The 21,451-nt window shown below is 40.6% G+C and overlaps 1 protein-coding gene and 1 pseudogene across 1 annotated transcript; both read left to right on the top strand.

The window, feature by feature from the left end:
- Positions 1 to 1,240: 1,240 nt before the first annotated feature.
- Positions 1,241 to 9,997, top strand: CCDC160 (coiled-coil domain containing 160). Its single transcript, XM_028133221.2, has 3 exons — positions 1,241 to 1,563; positions 2,606 to 2,657; positions 8,966 to 9,997. The coding sequence occupies exons 2-3, from the start codon at positions 2,619 to 2,621 to the stop codon at positions 9,953 to 9,955; spliced, it is 1,029 nt and encodes a 342-aa protein (XP_027989022.2). The 5' UTR covers positions 1,241 to 1,563; positions 2,606 to 2,618; the 3' UTR covers positions 9,956 to 9,997.
- A 2,577-nt stretch (positions 9,998 to 12,574) lies between these two features.
- Positions 12,575 to 21,451, top strand: part of LOC129149930 (DEP domain-containing protein 4-like) — a 91,770-nt pseudogene continuing 82,893 nt past the window's right edge.

Below are 21,451 nucleotides of genomic sequence, written 5' to 3'. Positions count from 1 at the left end.
GTTATTAAGAAGTTTTGAAGTTTTGAAATGTATCCTAGTATTGTATCTAAGTCACTACCTTGCTTGGCCTTGCTAAATTAGACTGCCACTTTTTTGCTTTTTTAAAAATTTTATTGTTATTTTTTGTTAAACCTTACCTAAGGATATTTTTCCATTGATTTTTAGAGAGAGTGGAAGGAAGGGGGAGAGACAGAGAGAGAAACATTGATGTGAGAAAGACACATCGATTGGTTGCCTCCCAAACGCACCCTGACCAGGGCCAGGGATTGAGTCTGCAACCTAGGTACGTGCCCTTGACAGGAATCAAACCTATGACCCTTCAGTCAGCTGACCAACGCTCTATCCACTGAGCCAAACCAGCTAGGGCTAGACTGTCACTTTTTAAATGTACTTCAACCTTCTTTCACTGGAGATTCTAGAGCTAATGTTTACTTTCACCCTCATGCTTCCTAGAAAATACTAAATTTCCTAAAAGTCACTATTATTACTATTTTGAACACCCCAGTTCCACTCTATTCCAGGGCCCACTACCTTTGCCAGGTCCATCTTTTGGTCAGGCCCTGGCTGAATCCAAATCATACTATAACTAGAGTGTGATCAATTTGGTGATGGAAGAATCACCATTGGGCAACCAGCCTAATCATTAATTATGCAACAACATAATGAAGAACATGGACTTGTTCCCTACCAAATTCTGGAAGTTGTGAGCAACTTTTGAAGTTCAAAGAGAGTAGTTTGGGGACTGACAAAAGGAACTTATTTTACCTGCCATTAGTGTAGAACTAGTTGCCCCCAGTAGTTGTGAAATTCATACAGGTGCAAGAGCAGTTTAGAGAAATTCCTGAGTCATAAATAAGGAAACCATGGGCTATCTGAGATGCAAACTCAACTTCCCATAGGGGCACAACCAGGGGGCAATGCTCTCATGATACTGTTCCTTGAAGCCTTGACCAGAGGCAGAAATTCTGGCCAGATCATTGTGCTGAGTGTTAGAGGTGTATGTGAGGTTGTGGGGTGGTATGCAACTGCCACATTGTTAGGGACCCTGAACCAAATCTAGGCGATCTTCCAGAGCTAACTCTCATCAACGTCAGATTACTGACCTGCAGGCCTAGGGACTAGCCCTACATCACTCCCTGTTTCCCTGACAACCGCAGTGTCCAGGTGCCTTTGTGAGTCATCCAGAGCCTCTGTGATAAGCCCACTGTGGGTGGGGCAGCCTCGCAGTTTCTCGCCCCTTCCCACCCTGACTGGCTGGCTCTCTTGAGATTTGAGCTCCTGTTTCCTGCAGGAAAAAGCCGCCAGGAGAACCACCGCACCGGGCATGCGCAGTGCTCTGCCTGGTTAGGAGCACCAGCCAGCTCCCTGGTTCTTTTAAATCAAGCCGGACGGTTGCTAGGCAACGGCGCGGCCCGAGCTGGAGCTGCACTGCGGAGGCTCTGCCAGGCGCCGGCCCAGCCTGGGCTCGGTGGCCAGCTCCGAACTAAGGGGCGCTGCCAGCTGGTGGTGGCCCGCTTCAGAGAAGTGGGGACCGGAACCACCGGACCCCACCCACGCCACCAGGTAAGTCTGCGCGCAGGAAAGCCGGGAGGAGCCCGGCTTGTCCTTCTTCTCGGGCTGGCCTCTCTGTAGAGGACGTCCCCCACCGCAGGTTTCCTCTCTCTTTAGAGACCCAGGCCAGGAGGTAGGGAGCGTTTGGGAGGGAAGGAAACACGGCGTTGGAGTCGAGGTATGGAAGGAGGAGTGGGGTTGAGCCCCGCCAGCTGCCCCTCCCAGCCCCGTCTCGTGTCAGCTGGACTATAGGGATGGTGTCACCTGCGATTGTGGTCTGGCAGCGCCCTGCCCGAGCCACCTTCTCTCCACTGAAAGCAGTGATGGCAGGAGTTTCAGTTGTCCATTTACAGAGAACCACCACCCCCAATTATGAATACCTAGATATAGCTTTATAGCAAGAATGTGACTTCCATGCTAATAAAGTACTCAGCCTTCAGAATTAAGGGAACTCGTCTCTTTTCTTCTAGAAAGAATCATTTCACACTACTGACAAAGAATTGTCCACAAAGGCCCAGTTTTAAATGGCACTTCACTTAGTTCTCAATATCTACCAAGCAACAGAGAAGACAATTTGTTCTGTGAAGTGGACACTTGGCTCATATATTAGGATTCTGAAAGATTAAGGCACAAATCAGGATAACTGCCCTTTTAAATGTTTTTTCAAATTAACTGTGCCCTGAGGGAGGGAAGCAAAACCTACACTCCAGCCCTTTGCTAATGTGGTTCTTGGCATGCTCATTAATAACAAGCATGCTGCTGCTACTGCAGCCACCAGCTGTGGCTCATTTTTTCAATAGGTGTTGAAGGTGAGGAGATACTACTATGTTTGACTATGATGCCACCATCAATCTTGTCCCGTTTGGTATTTGCATTACTTGGGAAAGGAAGATAGTGGCCTCATAATTGGGAAAGTAGGTTGAAAGTTAAAAAGAAAACTTTCTTCAAAGTGTCTGGCATCACATTTTAGATGGGCCAAACAGATATAAACAGGGATTTTGGCATTCTGGTTAATTATGTTTTCTAATTATGCTGGTGGGATTTTATTTTTCAGCTCAAACTGGAGAATGATGGCATCAAATAGAACATCCTGTACATCAGGAAGTGTAAGTACAGTTGTGCTGGCTCATATCTTGTTATGTGTGTTTAGAAGCACAGAGCTTCAACCTTGTAACTAGATCATTAATCTGCATTATCAATTACACTATCAAGAAAGCCTTATAAAAATACAAAAGAAAAGTGTCCTGGAGATGTTTAGCTAAGCCAAATACACTTTGATGGGAAAATAAAAATCCTTTTCTTAAAATGTCATCCAAAACACTTCATAAGCCACAAGACACACTATAAGTATTGACAAAAACTCAATTAGAATCAAAGCATTATAGAATTTTCAGGAAAAATATTAAGGATCAATTATTCAACAAATATTTATTGATGGATACTATGGGTCAGGTAACAGGTAGGGATACAAAGATGAATAAGATACCAGGAGATCACAGTATATTGGTAACACAAAATTTTGTATGAAATGTTGTAGAAGCACAGGAAAAACTCAGAGTGCAGCATCATCCTTGCTGATTTTCAAGCTGATACTCCAATTGTAATATTTCTAAGAACTTATTGGTGACTCTGAAAACCACTGGAGCATTTGGAAAGTTCTTGGTAAAGTAACTGCTGACAAAAACACAAATATTGCCCTAGCTGGTTTGGCTCAGTGGATAGAGCGTCGGCCTGTGGACTAAAGGGTCCCAGGTTCGATTCTGGCCAAGGGCACATCCTGGGGTTTCGGGCTTGATCACCCCAGTAGGGGGCGTGCAGGAGGCAGCCAATCGATGATTCTCTCTCATCATTGATGTTTCTATCTCTCTATCCCTCTCTCTTCCTCTCTGAAATCAATAAAAATATATTTTAAAATACATATATCTTTGTAAAAAACACTATCACTTTTCTGCTTAGAAATAATTTAGCTTCAGAATTTGGAGGCATAAACAACTTGCAGGATTTTGTTCTAATTCTTCCCTGAGGATGCAGGTTAAATTAATGTAAGATTTGAGTTTATGTTCCCCTCTACATGCCATAATACTACCTATATATATTTTTCAAACTGGCCTTTTCTGAGGTCTGATGACATCAGGCTGGCAACTTTGAAACACACATCTTTGGAAAAGGATTGAGTTATTTAACTGGCTGGTTCATGTTCTCAAGGAGGGTAAGGCAAACCTGAAAACAGAATAAGAACCATTTTTTACAGTGTGCTTTAAAATTACTTCCACTTTCATTTTCATTAATTTCTTTTAACCACCTGTGAAATAAGTATATCGTCCCTATTTTACAGCTGAAAAAAGTTGAGGTAAGTTTTCACATAGATCTAAAGTGTGGGAGCCAAGGTAACTGATTCCTTCATCTTATTTTTTCCACCATAGTCCACACTCAATTCCTTTCTCAAGATCTTCCTTTCCCTTCTCCATGATTCTGCATGGTAAAACATGTTCACCCACCTTGACTTCAGATAGTTCCTTTGGGTTCTAATTTTAGTATTGAATACTTTTCTGCAAGTTAGTAATTCTCAATAGTGTGGGGAATGGCAAAGCTCCCCTAGATGGGGCAGGTCAGAATCTTTTCAAATAAGGAAAGAGGCTAATGATTGCAGTGTTTTCTGCCTAGGAACAGTGGAAGCAGAATAAAAGGTTGAGAACTACTGCTTTTAAGTGAGAACAGATTGGACAATTGAGCAAAAAAGCAAGGCCAGTGATTTTCTTTGTAGCAGACTTCACCCACCTCCTCCCCCATTTTCACCAAGCAGTTTTTCTAAGAGTTGGGAGAACTGAAAACCTCCAAGAATAATGGGGGAAAGTTCCTTGAGCTAAGAAGGGCCCTTTGTCTTCCCCTTACTGCCACTGGGCTGTGATTAAAAGCCCAATGGCTTTTAATCTAGTTGATTGGGGCTGAGTAACTGAGGGCAGTTACAGAAGTTTGCCCATCACAAGTTGGAGATGACCTTTTCCAACCATCATTCCCAATTTACAAAGTTTGTAATGAAGTACTCTTGTGATGTGGGGAAAAGCTTCTGGAGGTTTTCCAGAACTATTTCCCAGTCCCTGCATACTCCTGACTAGAAGAATAATCTCTTTTTGCAGACACATCTAGATTTATGCAAAAGAGGTGGTCCTGAAATTTTGAAATCAAATTCTAATGTAAATGAGATAAGGCAACAGAAAAAATTATATTTGATTTTTATGTCATCAAATTTTTTCTAAAGCATGTGATTTAAAATATGAATATTTTAGAAAACAAATAGATTGCACATATTTGATCACTTATCCACCTTAATATGAGTTTATTACTCAGGGACCCATACCTTGAAAATGAAACAGGTTTGTGTGTTTTTTTGAATTTCCCTTTCACAATAAACAGCAGTATATTATTTTCTGGAACTATTTAAGGATATATATGCATTCACCTAAGATTTTTATGGAATGGTTTGCCCAAAGATCCATAATAAATGTTTACTCTTTGATTAGCTTTGAACAATTATTATATTATATCACATTACATTATTTTCTATTTATATTATTAGTGCTTCTCAAAATTTTTAGGTGAATATAACTTATTATGAGTTAATAGACCCCTTACTCCACCAAAATGACCTACTATCTTGCCAGAGGATAAAAGTCACCGGAGGATGAATGGTGATGTTTTCAGGTAGATACTAACTAGAACCATTAAGAGCTCATTATTAATTTATGCCAGACACAAATGAATAGATGTAGCTATATTATGGACACCCAGGCATTGACAGTTTAAACCCAAGGACTTCTGGGAGATCACTGTCTTATGGGACCACTAATGTTATTTTTGTCATGTGACTATATAATTTTCCTTGTTCTGGCTTATTTCTTTACATATTTTATTTCTCTTGGACCTCCTTACCCTACCATTCAGAATCCAACATAGTGTTGAGTAATAATAAGTATAATAGTAAATGTTCATAATTGACGCACTAAAAAGGCATGCTTGTACTTTCAATAAGGATTCTGGTTTGATTTGCCTTATGCTGCAAAAAATTACCTAATCAAGTTTATTGTGAGCAAAATGGCTACCACTCAAGGGTAGAGGAGTGTCATTGCTTCAATGCCTATTCCTTTTCCTTGCCAGAGAATACTAATGTCATACTTGTTCTACATAAAAATAAAATAAAATAAACAGTGCAATTTACAAAGAGAAAATGAGACTGGCAGCTTTTACCCCCAGTGTGGGCTCTGCCATATTCTGAGTAGATTGGGGAACAAGCCATTAAAGGATATCTTGCCAAGGAAATAGAAAAAGGAAGGAAGGAAGGAAGGAAGGAAGGAAGGAAGGAAGGAAGGAAGGAAGGAAGGAAGGAAGGAAGGAAAAAAGAAAGAAAGAAAGAAAAGAAAAGAGAAAAGAAAAGAAAAGAAAAAGAAAAGAAAAGAAAAGAAAAGAAAAGAAAAGAAAAGAAAAGAAAAGAAAAGAAAAAAGAGAAAAGGAAAGAAGCTCAGAGACCCCTGACCCTGCCCTGTATAAGCCATGTGAGGGTAATTCCAAAGGCGTTTCAAACCTTTCTCTTTCTGCCCTTTGATATGTGACATGCCATTCTCCTTACCACCACCACCAACCCCCCCGCCTTTATTTTTCCTCTGTCCTTTTGTGGCCCTTTAAAAAATACCTAAGCTCTGAAAATACTGGGTTGTTTTCTTTCAGTTTGTGGAATGAAACCTAGCAGAATAATAAAGGGGAATTTTAGAACAAGTACAGACCTGGGAGACAGGGTTTCAGTTTTACCATTACAGTCGATGTAGCCTTGGTCAAGTCACTTAACTTCTCTGAGCCTTAGTTATAAAATAAGTCTATTCTCCCCAGTTCTGTGAAAAGCATTGTCTATATCAGGAAATTGTACAGAAGTTCATAAAGAAAGGTAGTGACATTTACATAGTTATGATAGGGTTGGAGATGTTGCTTTTTCAAGTACAAATGAATAAAAAGAGTTTTCTATTTTAACTTTTATCTCTACCTAAATATCTATATCAGTTTTGTCATTATTGCTATCTGCAGTTATAAAGTGGTCTCGGCTTACTTGCCCCTCTGCACATCTCCTTCCTGATCAATCTCATCAATGCCTTTCATCCAGAATTCAACAGGAGGAATAGTATTCTCTCTCCCATTGCTACATGATTGGAAGCATTTTTATCTTTTACAGGATCGTCTAGTGAAAATTTGACTGCTAAAAAAATGTGACTGGCTACAGATGATGTATTGTAAAATTGTATACCTGAAATCTATATAATTTTATTAACAAATGTCACCCCAATAAATTCAATTAAAAAATAGTTCAGCTGGCATGGCTCAGTGGTTGAGCATCAACCTGTGAACCAGGAGGTCAGGGGTTCAATTCTGGTCAGGACACATGTCTGGGTTGCAGGCTTAATCCCCCAGTGGGGGACGTGCAGAAGGCAGCTAATCAATGACTCTCTGTCATCATTGATGTTTCTATCTCTCTCTACCTTCATCTCTGAAATCAATAAAAATATTTTAAAAAATAAATTATAAATGAAACAAAAAATGTAAAATGTGGCTGGCAATTAGCATCGCCATCTTATCTTTTTCTTCTGTTTCTTTCCTTTATGATTGTTGTAATAATCTCTACTCATTTGCATTCATAATACTAGAGAGAAGAGAAACCAGCATTATATGATTATCTTTCCTCTTTAAGAACAGATAGGTCATAGGTACTTCTGGATGGTGACTAATAGAATAATTAAAATCAGAACTATTTCAAGAGAAAGGAGGTGATGCTTCCAATGGCAAATCTATTCCATAAATTTGAAGTCGCAGATTATTATTCTAGTCTGACTGACTAAACTTTAATATAGCTTGGCTTATAGCTTTTAAATCCATCATTTTAACACCTTTACTGAATATTTGCACCTTTCCCTTTCCTCAAAGCCAAGTGAGTTGACAGTGGAGATGTACCCTTGAGGGTCAGGCATGTTCAGTACATGTAGATATGAAGTATCATTGTTGGTAGCAAGGACATCTATTAAAATTTAAACTATTCTTGCTAAAAAGAAAATATTAGAGATAATATATCAAAAAGTGGTTATCTCAGGGCCATGGGATTATGAGGGAATTTCTTTTCTATATTTTCCAAAATTCTACAAATAACAAATGCTATTATCTTTACACAATATGAAATATTATATAAATATAAATTATATGTTAAATAATTTACTATTATAACATTTAGAATTTTTAATAATATTAAAGAGAATATTAATTTAAAAATAAATACAACAGTTGCCATTTTTTGTTACCAAGATAAAATTACATTTGTGTGCATGGGAAAAATAGATGCAGGCATAATTTGATCTTTCTCATTGGTGATACCACAAATATATTACAGAAGATTAATGTATAAAATGAATGAAGTGACCCCTTCCTCCTTTTTTTGACTCTTAGCAGTAACTAAGTTATTAGTTTGTTGGCTTCAGATGCCAGTGGCCCTTCAGTGTGTTGCCTGGTTCCTTCTTTCTCCCTTCTCTAAGAAGTAGTAACCAATTAAATACTTCCATGCTTTAGGAGAGTTGTATGTTAAGGATTCCCTTTGAATACTAAAGAAACAAAATAAATATCCTCTAATTTTGATGCATTTATGATTTAGCATGCTAAGGTTTCACCTAAAAACTACACTTGGAGTCAATATCTTGAGAAAAACACATTTGGTGGCATTAATATTTTCAGTTGTTGACATTCGATTCTCATTATGAAATTGCTGTCAAAATGGATAGAATTCTGTACACTTTGCAGTCATGCTTAAAAGCAAAGCCCAAGACTGGAATAGCAGGAATTTACAGGTCAAGACAGAAGAGCATTTGGCAGAGTTAGTCATGAGGAAGTCTGAATGATATACTTTACCAAAAGCAGCTCACATTGCATTAAGCCCTGATGTTTTAGTCACTTTAAAGAATGAATAAACAGTAGTCCAACCCAAAAGAACTGGAGAAAAATCAGGGAAATTGGAAGCACAGGTATAAAATTAAGCCTATTAATTTTTAATCACTTTTACTCTTTTTGAAGCAATTTGTTTTCATGTGTGTGGTTGCCTTTTATAGAATTATTTTCTCTACCTATAATTAATGGCCAAATGTGTCAATTTTATTGGTTATATTTCATAGCATCAGAGAATTTTAAAGCTGGGAGGATCTGTAGAACTTAGCTAATATAGGCCTTTCAGTTTACAAATGAGGGAACTGAGGCCCAGGCCACTTTGTGAGTTTTAAGGAGAACCAGTCTTCCAATATTTAGGTTCCTCCAACCATGAGCCAGCATTCTTAGTTCTTTTCACAACACTAGCTGCCAGTGTAAATAATGTGCTTTGATTAAAATTATTTTCCAGGAATTGGAAGAAGTGCTTGAAGAAGTGGATGATAGGAGAAAACACTGGAAAGAGAATATGTTTGCTCCTTCTTTTAGTGCTCATGATGTTCTAAATGAGGTTTTACAGCCTGAATCTCTTCCTGAACAAATGACTTTAGAGAAGGCCAAGAGAATGGAAGGAATTTACAACATGTCTAGTAGAAAGTTTCAAGAAGAGAATAAATTTCAGAGGAAAGAATTTATTTCCCAACCAAGTGAAAAAGAACAAGAACCAAATTTAAGAGAGAGAAAGATGAACATTTCAAAGAATGAAGCAGACACAAACTCTGTCTCCTGTGAATCATCTAATTTGGATGTTACAACTGAAGAAAGCTTTAATAGCACAGAAGACTACTGCATCTGGAATACAATGGAATATCCAATTCTATGGCGACAAGACAAGAAGAAATATACTGAAGGAAAGTCTCCAAATTTTAGCCTGAATGTTTTGAATGAAGAACTAGAAGAACTCAGTATGAAATGCAGAAAAATAGAAGAGGAATTTGAAAATGCTGAAAAAGAACTTTTGAACGCCAAAAAGGAAGTCTCCCCCAAAGCCCTAAATTTTCAAGAAACAGCGGCAGAAACTTTGAAGAAAGACTGGGAACTTCAAGCTTTAAGAAATGACCTATCTGAAAAAGCAACAAATGTCAAAAACTTAACTGAAGAGCTCCAGCAAGCCAGAGAAGTCATCCACAAGTTGAGCCTAGAGAACAGAGATTTAAAAGAAGCTGTGAGGAAGTTAAAACATCAGACTGAAGTTGGAAATGCACTCCTAAAAGAAGAAATAAAATTGTATTATGAATTAGAAATGGAAAAGATCCATGGAGAGCTCGATGCCATCAAGAATGAACTAAGAATTGAGAAGACTCTGCAAGCGAGGAATAACAGAGCCCTGGAGTTGCTTAGAAAACACTTTTCTTCTGTAACATCAAGTACCCTTGACAACTTTACAGGGGATTGTTTTTAAAACTTAAAAAATTAAAAAGCCTTTAATTAGGCAAACCATTGAGCCAAATCCGTGTTTCTTGTGCTTTCTTTGTATACTTCTTAAAATGTGTTTAATGGGATGTAATTTTCATTTTTGGTGAATCCATACATCTGTAAAAAGTATATATATCAACTTCAAAGCATCTGCTTTCTCTTTCTAATGAAGTTATTGCAGATGTCCACATGGAAATGAAGCGTCAGAAATCTTTTTAATATTATTTCACTCAGACCTGTAGTGATTCACCAGAACATATATGAACACAAATCATTAGCCCTTTTGTGATCTTGTGAGCATTATGTCCTTGGCATGTGAATATTCTTTAATCTGTGTTCATTGATGTTAACAATAAAAATCATTTTTATGTATATAAGCATAACATGTGTCTGTGGCTCTTATAGCTGCCTGTTCAGACTCAATGGGATACAAAAATGTATCTGCTTTCTTTGAGATCTAATCTTAATTAGGCACATATAAACATCTCCAGAAAAAATGCAGATTTTTTTCTCTCCCTTGCTGTTTTCCCCATGCTTTCTCCCTTGACCCAGCAAAGGTTCCCATAGACTAGAAAACAACTTAGAGACAGGGCTGTGACCTTTACTAGAGCCCTGATTTGTCAGCATTGGCTTTTGCATTTTCTTATGTTGACCACCAAGGGGCGTTGTTTACACAGTTGTTCCAAAGTTCTACCCAGGTGGGGGTGGGGTTTATAAGCTCCCTGCCCAGTTTACATCACCAGCTGGGGTGAAAGGTGCTGGGTGTTAGCTATGTAAGCTGCTAGTGAGCTGGTTTGATTTATACAGGAGTCCAGCCCTCTAAGGGGCCTGAGCAATGACAATTTATTTTACACTTTTAGAGAATAAACATGTACTGCCTCAATCCTTTGGTGAAAACAATGGGCAGTTGATTCTTGGTATTTGTTTGTATCAACCATCACGATTTTTTTTTTTTTTTGGTAATTGGAGCTCTATTTGTATGCAATTTTTAAGTCCAATGAACCCACTGTAATTACAGACTATGAGAGTGGAATACAATTGTAAGGGTTTAAGTATCTTCCTATATGAGAAATCCCCAGACTGGGGATTTTAAAGTCCTAAAAGTCCTCATCTTTAAAATGAGGGAGCAGTACTGTCATCCAGATTCTTTTTGCTTCTAATGTTTTGTGATTTTATTCTCAAGTGTAACTGTACCTGTGAAGAAGTAAAACTCCTATGGCATTGGATGCACTCAGTTCTAGTACTTTGGGGGACCTACATTTCTAACACCCCCTTTCAAAGAAACATAGAAAGTGTCTTCTTTATAGTTTGAACATTTCCAAATACTGTGCCATTACTAAATCAGGAGAGGGAGTAAATGAGCTGCTTACTTCTCCTTTATCTTGCTTCATTTTTACTTGTTAAGGTTGGAGAAGGCACTGAATGGAGACAAACTACACTGACCTTAACACTGAGCAGAGATTGCCTAGCATGGGAAGATTGGACTAAATTGGAAGATAATCATCTTTGGCACTTTCTGAGTTAGTTCTGATAACCCAGGTACTGGCAGCCCACTCAAAGGGAAAGATGACTTTCAGGTTTTTGGTGGCCACTGGCTTTTCACCAAGGGGCTAGGTACAAAAGTAAACTAGGAACTCTTTTGACCTATTCAACTGTCTTCCTCATCACCCCATTAAAGTCGTCCCTTTGTCCATACCCCAGAAAGACTCTCAGTCTCTGACTGCTAGTGTGCAGAGCTTCTTAGATGTTAAAATATTGCACAAATTGTAGTAATTAACCTACTGGGCTCAGTCCTCTTAGTATATTTTAATTTTTAAAAAGGAGCTTTTACTCCAGGAGAATTTCTATCAACTGACCACCATTTCAAGTCTTAAGTGACAACTTGGTTTATCTTGTGTGAGTGTGTATGTGTGCTAATGTGTGTTTGAGGAGTGGGGAAAGAGTGTGGTGGAGGGAGATCCAGAAAAGATAAATGCATGGCTTGGCCCAGTTCCAGGGTGAGTGGAGTTGTATTATCAGGAAGGAACTGGAAAATAGATTCTTTTTTAAATTATATGTTTCTATTGATTTCAGAGAGCGAGAGGGAGAGGGAGAGATAGAAACATTAATCAGTGTCCAGCTGGCGTGGCTCAGTGGTTGAGCTCCTATGAACCAGGAGGTCACGGTTCGATTCCCAGTCAGGGCACATGCCTGGGTTGCGGGCTTGATCCCCTTTGTGGGGCATGAGTAGGCAGCCAATCAATGATTCTTTCTCATCATTGATGTTTCTATCTCTCTCTCTCTCCCTCTTCCTTCCTCTCTGAAATCAATAAAAAATATATATATATTTTTAAAAGAAACATCAATCAGCTGTATCCTGCACACCCCCTACTGGGGATCAAACCTGAAACCCAGGCATGCGCCAAGACCTGGAATCGAACCATGACCTCCTGGTTCATAGTATGATGCTCTACCAACTGAGTCACACCAGCAAGGTGGAAAATAGATTCTTGTTGAGATAGCTTGGGATATTGAGCCCCAGCAAGGCCCACCCTATAGAAACCTAGGTCCAGATCCTAGCCAGGGATATAATAGACAATCACCAAATCCAGAGAGCTAAGGCGAAATGGAAGCCAAGGTAACAGAGCCAACAGTTTGGATCTGGGGGATTCATATGTTTTGATGCTTTTATTTTTAAAAGCAGGGCTGCAATATGCTGGGAGAAAGCTAGGCGGTTCCTTGTCCTATGTAGATGGGAACAGCAGTGGGTTGTGGTGGCTTAAAGAACCAGAATCAAGGCAGATGCTAATACTCTGTCCCATTGTCTCCATAATCACACTCACTTGTTGCATTAGGTGGCTCCCAATTTTGATCAGAATATATTGTCACTGTCCCTTTTAGTATATCGAATTGGGGATGTGGAGGTATTTTTATTTTTAACAAGAAAGGCACATTAGGCTACTCATCCCTTTAATCTGTTGGGTAAAATACTTGAAATCAGAAATGCAATTGCATACCACTCCCTACCAAATACCAGTTCCTTACTTACTAGGAAGCATGGGCTGTCACATGGCTATAGAAATATCTGCTGTACCTTGGGTTTACAATCCTCTTCTAGAAACATTAGCTGATCATTTATTATCATAGTTAATAACTTCTAAGACACACTTAAAAATATTTTGACATCCCTGAATTTGGGACACATCTTGAAATCGTTGGCATGTCATAGTATAATTGTCAGATTTTTTTTTCTTTCCTAATGGTTCATAAAATAACGGTCTATCTTAAAATCAGTGGGATTTTAGATTTGATGAAATGTGTTATGTGCTAGGCTGGGGACATGCAGATTAAAGGATTTATGAATAAGACAGGTCTCTGACCTCCATAACCTTACTTATATGACTGAAAGAATGTGATAAATGCTATACTAGCATTGCTGGGGGAGCACAGAGGAAGATCAGTTAATTCTGCCTGTGGGACTGGAAAGGACTTCATAAAGGAGGTGACATTTGAGCTGAGCCTTGAAGGATAAGGAGGATTTTTCCAGGCCATGCATGGGGGCAGGGGCAGGGGCATTTCTGGAATGTAAATGTGGAAGGTCTACTTGGCTTTAGCAATGAATTAGAACACTGGGATGTTACATTTTCCTGACTTTTAAAGTTCCATTTGAGGTTCTATTCTGAAAATTACTGTGATTCCAATTTTTTGCTCATTTGCATGTAGATTAGAGAATGAAGTTCTCATCACATAAAGACCAGGTTCCAGACAACATAATGCAGGAAAAATTTTTTACTGGTGCCACTGTACCTTTGGCTGTCATAATTTTTATTTTGGAAACAAAAGACCTAAGAGATTTTGGTCATAATATCCAGCTAAGTTCACTGTGAGCAGTCTGGTTTCAAAAAAATGAATGAAAGAGAAATACCACAGTTGCTTCTCTTTCCAAGAAAGCACAGTATAACAGATTAAGTGCACAAACTTTGATTATCTACATACTAGCCATGTGATCTTGAGCAAGTTGCATAATTCCCAGTAGCTCAGTTCCCTCATTTTGTAGGATGGAGTTAATAAACACTATTTGTTGGGAGAATAAGCTGCGATCACATATAGTCAATAAATATCACCATTGTTGTCAACATCATCATCATTAATATTACATAACTGACAAGGGGAAATAGACCAAATCCATCTATCTCCTCCCAGCTATTAATTACTCTTACCAAACTCTATACTACAGGATAGGGCAAAAGTAGTTTTACATATGTTCGTATGGAAAATAATACAATAATTAATGATAATAATACAAGAATAAACTGTGTTTCGCATACTCACAACTATAAACCTACTTTTGCCACACCCTACATTGTATCTCAAATTGTGTCCTATGGAGAGGATATACTAAACTCACTCATATGTTTCAGTGATGTGTGATATGTTTGAAAAGGTGGAACAAGTTGCAAAAAGCATATTTTTATTTTATTAGTATATGAAGCATTAAGCAAAGTAATAAATTTGTCATATGGAGTTTCTGGCCTCAAGTCAGATCCTATAAGGGCATTTTCTTGGGTCAGAGCCTACCCAGCCCCCCTCCGATCATATTGGTGTAAGGTTGGCCCCTGGCCCTGGCCAGCAGAATACCAGAAGGAGATAGAAAGCTCTGCTCTAGTACTTCAGTGGGGAAAAGCTCATCTAGGAAAAGGGTATAGAGACAAGAGTCTATTATATGTAGTACTAGAGGCCCGGTGCACGAAATTCGTGCACTGGGGAGGGTGTCCCTCAGCCCAGCCTGCATCCTATCCAATATGGGACCCCTTGGGGGATGTCCAACTGCAGGTTTAGGCCCGATTCCACAGGGATCGGACCTAAACCTGCAGTTGGACATCCCTCTCACAATCTGGGACCGCTGGCTCCTAACCGCTCATCTGCCTGCCTGATTGCCCCCAACTGCTCCCTTGCTGGCCTGATTGACACCTAACTGCTCCTCTGTGGGCCTGATTGCCCCCAAATATCCTCCCCTGCTGGCCTGATCACCCCCAAGGCTTTTATTAGTATAGATATGACCCTGCACAGAAAATTTTACTAACCCTGCTTTACAATAAGGGCTTGACGATTGAATCATTAGGACCAGACACCAAGATTTCCTTTCTTTGAATAGTGGAGGGAATACTTATCTTGTCTTTAAGTTGCCCGGAAATTAAAATGAGATAATGACTTAGAAAAGTATAAAATTATAAAAGCGCCACATAAAGACAACTGTCTTTTTAATGAAGTGGTAAAATGAAAAACACTATTTTTATTCTCCCCTTCCTTCCTTTACAGCTTTTATTTAAACTTTGAAATTTATAAAAATTTCACTCCAATTTTCATTTCTTTACATCCAATATTAGTTTGTATTGGTTTCAGGTTTTATATTAGTTGCAGAATAGTGGTTAGACAATCGTATACTTTACAAAGTGTTCCCTGATATTCCTAGGACCCACCTGGCATCATACCATCATTACAACACTATTGACTATATTCCCTATTTAAGTGACAATGGGTTTACAGGTTCCTTTCAGTCTTTCTTTTGTGTTGCTCGTCCTTCCTTTTCTTTCTCACTTCTTCCCTCATTTTCTTTATATAGTATCTCAATTGGCCATCAAAGCTCAGTGAAGGCACTGGGACACGCTTCATCCATTTTACAGACCAGGAAACTGAGGCCAATTCCAGTTGGCTGTGGAACTTGACTCAGCACACAGGAAGCCCTCAGAGCCATACTCTTTGCGCTTCCTAAGGGGCAACGGCCCAGCAAACAGAACAAACCTTCTAGTCAGGCTTCCGAGCCTCTTTCTCAAGCACTTCTTCATTGTGGATGCTCCACATTCTTTCCTCTCCCTCCATTCTTTACTGCCCCCCCTTCTCCAAAGCAGGTGGAAGGCTTCCCACTCACTGCCTAGGCATGCTCTGCTATGGGGTAGGGTGTCCCGAGCTTGCTTTTGGGTCAAGGCAGGAGCAGGAGTCACTGCCTCTGAAGTGTGAAGGCTGCCTGAGCGAGGCCCATTAGCACTGGGAGCTTCTCTGAATCACATCAGTCAGTCCAGTACCCTGCAGTGCAGCACCCCTCCACTGAGGTGGCACCACCCCTCAACCCCCGCCTCAGGGGTGAGGGTCCTTGCCCCTCTGCCAGGGAGTCCTTCCATGCCCCTTGATCCCTGGCTGGGCCCACCCACGTCTTGGGGGCACTGCAGAACCTCTGTCTCTCTGCAGATGAGGCAGATCCCCTTGGTCTCCATGAAGCTATGAATCTGTGGCCAGAGGCCAGGTCTGGGTCTCAGCAACCCCATGCCTGCAATGTTCCCAGGGACCCCCGGGGAGCGGCTTGGTGGGTCTGGCCTCGCCTCCCTGGGGCGGCAATGTTCCCAAAGCCCCATGGGAGCAGCTAGGCAGGTCAGGCCTTGCCTCCGCCTCCCCGGGGCTGCGATCTTCCCAGGGACCCCCAGGAGTGGCTAGGCGGGTCCGGCCTCGCCTCCCCGGGGCCGCGATGTTCCCAAAGCCCCATGGGAGCGGATAGGCAGGCCTCTGCCCCTCCTGGGGCCTACGATGAACCCGGACCCCTCCTGTGCCGTCTGGCGCTGCCCACCCCACCACCTCCCAGCTGATGGACTGGTACCTTGTGGGCAGTGTCTGGCACTGCCGGAAGGGCCTCCTCCGCCCCCAATGGACCCGTACCCCCGGAAGCAGGCCATGGTGCTGCCCGCCCTGCCTTCATATGCAAATCAACCGCCATCTTTGGTGGGTTAATTTGCATACTCACTCACTCTGATTGGCTGTAGGCATAGCGAAGGTATGATCAATTTACATATTTGTCTATTATTAGGTAAGATTTTCTATTTCCCCTTGGCACAGGGAGCCATGCAGCTGGGGACCCGCTACTTTTCACAGAGTCTCTGCCCTGCCACCTCTTTCACCATTGATCATACCCAACTTGTTTATATTTGCTACATTTCGGGGGCTCAGGTTGCCAATTCCCAGGGAAATGGATTCATACATAGTTCTCTGAGAGTGTGTTCTGGGGTATACTTGAAGCATTTCTTTTGCCTTTCAGCCTATGCCTGTTGATTTCACAATAGGTGTTGTCATATACTATATTCCAGACCATGATAAGAGATATATCTGAGACCCTTATATCACTAGTATCCTAGCCTGAATTTGGACTATTGGTTAAAGCCTGGTTATAAAACTTTATTATGTGTCACACACTTCCATGAATGACATTTTATGTAATATGCACAAAAATACAAGTATTTCCTCATCAGATGAGGAAACTGAGGCTCAGAGTTATTAAATGACTTATTCAATATCACACAGCTAGTAAATGGTGAATCTGGGATTCAAACCCAGACTGTCCAATTCCACATATGATGCTTGTTCCATTATATCAGATCACCTTTTGTGCTAAAGTTAATGTGCCAAATATTCAATCACCATGAAGGTTATTTAAATTTCTCAAAGACAAACTGGTTTATTACTGCAATCTAGACTCAACTCGAGTAAGCGATCTCTTAAATGGCTGAGATGAACAGTGAACATTCATCTCATTATTAGAGAGACCATAAAGTGTTCATGTCTTCTGTTGGTGGGTTAAGTCCATGTGAAGGACACAGCATCCTCTTCCTATAACAGTAAACTTAACTATAAAAGTACCCTAAACAAAAACAATTGAAATATGAAGCCTAATTGACAACTCTCTAAAGCAAGTTCCAGCACTGATGGAATCAAGTTAATAAACACCCAGGATTCTTTGAACAACACTCATTGTAGCTTTGTGAATCTGTTTACTTTTTTATAATTCAAAATTATTACATTTAAAACAATATTTCCCCTTGGAATCTTTGTCTCCTAAAGTATTTTCATTGAAAGCTGATTACTTTTTAAGAAAAAATGCTGTTAACCCCCTTGATGCATAGAAAGTGTTAAATATACTTGATGATTATATGTGCACTAGAGGCCCAGTGCATGAAAATTTATGCACTAGAGGGGGGGTCCCTCAGCCTGGCCTGCCCCCTCTCACAGTCTGGGAGCCCTCAGGGGCAGGAGGCGACCCAGCAATCAGGGGAAGGCGACACCCCCATCACACCTCTGCTGCTGCCACTGCTGGCAGCGCAAGCCTTGGCCAGCCCTGGTTAACTGAGCCTTGGGCGGCCCTGGGCAGCTGGGAAGCCACCATCTGAGGCTTGCCTGCACCTCGGGTCAGCCCTGTGTGGCTAGGCAGCCACCATCCGAGGCTTGCCTGCACCTTGGGCCGGCCCTGGGCAGCTGGGAAGCCAACATCCAAGGCTTGCCTGCACCTCAGGCCAGGCCTGGATGCCTGCCACGCCAGTGGGGCTGAGGGAACTGAGCATTGCCATCTTGTGGCTGTGGGTGCCACCATCTTTGAGGGGGTGGCAGACAATTAGCATATTCCCTCCTTATTGGCTGTGGGCACTGCCATCTTTGTGAGGGTGTGATGGTCAATTAGCATATTCCCTCTTTATTAGATAGGATAGGATAGGGAAAAGTAGGTTTACAGTTGTTTGTATAGAAAATAACACAATAATTAATTAATAATACAAGAATAAACTCTATGTTTTGCATATTCAGAACTCTAAACCCACTTTTGCCCCACCCTGTATATTTCACTCTTGTTCTTTCCTTGATACCCTGGTAAGTTTCTCCAATGTCACAATAAAGGAATAATATTATGTTCACCCATAACTGGAATGACTCTTAACAAACTATTTCAGGATATCTTTATGAAAGAAAATATCTTCACTAATGGGACAAATTGTTTTCTTTAAATTTACAAATTTACTCGAGATTTTACAAAGTAACAACTCCCCTTCATAGAATAAGGTTGAAGAAAATCTGGAGAGCTGCTTTTGGCATGCATAGAGATGTGGGTTATGTCAGCAAAGAGCCTGCAGGGTATATCTGGTTTTGAGGTAATCAAACTTTTATAGTACAATAAATACTTTTATGTGTTTTTAATGAGTACAAAAATGCATTTGCATGTAGTATAAAGACATTTACCCCTTAAAACATGAATTAACTGAAATCTTTTCCTTTGGGTATGTATTAAGCTATGTCTATAAGTAAACTGCTGAGACCAGTTCCCATGTTTGTTCTAGGCAGAATTGTGTACTAGAAAAAGTGAGATGTGGAGTTTGCCCAGTTGGGTTCACTGTTAGAAGATATTGAGATGGAGTTTGGGGTGCAAAAAGTTTATTAGGGACCAACACCTCTGAAGGAAAAGGAGAGGAAGTAGGATTGAACAGAGAGAGAAGCCAAGTTGCTATGCAAACCTGACAAAGCCTTGTCAACTGGGCAAGGAGCTCCAGAGTACTGTCTATCAGTGACCCACATTGGGTGGAAAATGCTGGGTCTTTATACCCCTGCCTTACTCAATCACCAGACTTGGGTTGCCTATGGTAGGGTATAATCTGGGACAGATAAGGCAGACCCTTAAAGAACTGATAGTTGGAGACTCTGCTGATCTTACTTTTCTCTGTTGGGCAGCAAGTCCTTCCTTGAGGGAGGCCTGGGTGGTGCGTCTTTGTGTCTACCACTGTCCATCCCTTGAACCTATCCTTCTGGATTCCTTCAGGCCTCTATTCCAGAGAAGAAACTTAGAAGAGTGTTGTTAATGGGACTACCTACAGTCCCTGCCTCTGCAGCTGGTCTTGGGCTGCAATTGACAGCACCTCCTTCCTTCACTATCCATTCTAGGTCATTCTCACCCTTTGCTACTGCCCTCTGGTGGCCTCAGTAGCTTACTGGATAGCCTGACTTGGACCTTCATCTCTGAAGACACTGAGCTCCTGATCATAATGCCCTTCTCAGGCTGGGGTTGCTGTACCTGTCCCCATACAGTCACCATTAGACAAGGGAGTACTAACATATGCCCAAGTGGCAACATATTTCCACACATGTTTCTCCTTACCCCATTGTGTAACAGAGTATTGCTTATTTGCCTCCTCCTGATAATCAGAGTCAATTACTCCTGCCAAGTCAATGATCCCTCTTCTGGCCTGCTGGTCCCTAGATACAAGGAGCCCAAAGTTTCCAGGCAGCAGCTGTAGCAAAGAATTCGATTGGATTCTTGCTGTGTCCCCAAGAAAATGTGCCCCCTTTGGAGACCAGGTCCTCTAATTCTATAGTTATAGGGATGGTAAACACAAAGTTCCTTTGAGCATTTTAAAGATGTGGCCTCACTGTTTTCTCATGTGCAGTGTTCCTTTACACATAATGTTTTTCTTAGCTGTTGTTACTGGTTTTAAGTAATTTGATTCAGTCAGGATTCAATCAGAGAAGTAGAACCATTAAGATATTTTATTTTTATATTTATATCATCTACAGCTATCTATTTATTATCTATCAGTTGATCAACATAGACATCGAAGATTTCACCTTATTTGTGGGAGCTGGTTAAACAGTCTCTGTAACCTTTACATCTAATTCTGGAGCTTGAAGTCTGCAGGGTAGCTGGAAGGGGGCAATAGATGTAAAGTTGGGAGGAACAAGGACAAACTAGAAACCAGAAGCATGAATTGGAGTCTGTATCAGTCTCTCATCTCCAACGTTGATGATGTGGCTATCCTGCAGGAGAAGCTGGTGTTCTTTGCCTATAAGTACACACACCTGGCCCTGATCTAGGAATTTTAGAAGCTGAAACAGTGTTGAGGGAAAGGTGTAGCAGCAGCCACAGACCCAGTTGTTGTCCCACACTAGTTAGGTAAGACAGTAGATAAGTGACAATATACACTGAGTGGCCAGATTATTATGATCTCTGAACGCAAAATAATCTGGTCACTCAGTGTATATGAGTTGCAACTACACCTGGTGCCCCTGCTCTGAATTTCCAACGTAGAAATTATACATTGGACTCCTGCTTCATTAAGGCCTGTCCAGTCTGCAAAACATCTGACAGGTAAAGAAATTCTGGGAAATGTAGTTCAGGCTGGGCACACTGTCACATTACAAACCTACCGCAGTCCCTCAGTGAGTTCTTGAGAGTGATGGTAATGGGAATCACCCTTGCTTCCACCTTTTTATTCCCATACTATGTATTCTTCCAACTGATTCCAAAGAATTGTATGTATTCCAATTCTGAATGTAATTCTTTGATTTGGTGCCTATACTTCATCTTGGAAGATGGCACTCCATTCTCCCAGAGTATTGCCTATTTGCCTCAATTTTTTAATGATATTTTTGCTGATTAAAGAATTTGTGCTTGATTTTCCCCCTTTGAGCATTTTAAAGATATGGCTTCAGTTTTCTCATGTGCAATGTTCCTTTACATATAATGTTTTTCCTAGCTGTTGTTACTACTTTTAAGTAATTTGATTATGATGTGCTTTGATGTTTTCTTCATGTTCCTTGTATTTGGAGTCCATTGATCTTCTTGGATCTGTGTGGCTCTTACAGTCCTATTTCTTGATTATAGTTATAGCTTTAAATATTTTTCTCTCACTCATCTCTCTCTCTG

The sequence above is a fragment of the Eptesicus fuscus genome, chromosome 1, assembly GCF_027574615.1.
Source record: "Eptesicus fuscus isolate TK198812 chromosome 1, DD_ASM_mEF_20220401, whole genome shotgun sequence".
Lineage (NCBI taxonomy): Eukaryota > Metazoa > Chordata > Mammalia > Chiroptera > Vespertilionidae > Eptesicus > Eptesicus fuscus.
The sequence above is the reverse complement of the archived record's forward strand: the minus strand, read 5'-3'. Positions and strand labels throughout refer to the sequence as shown.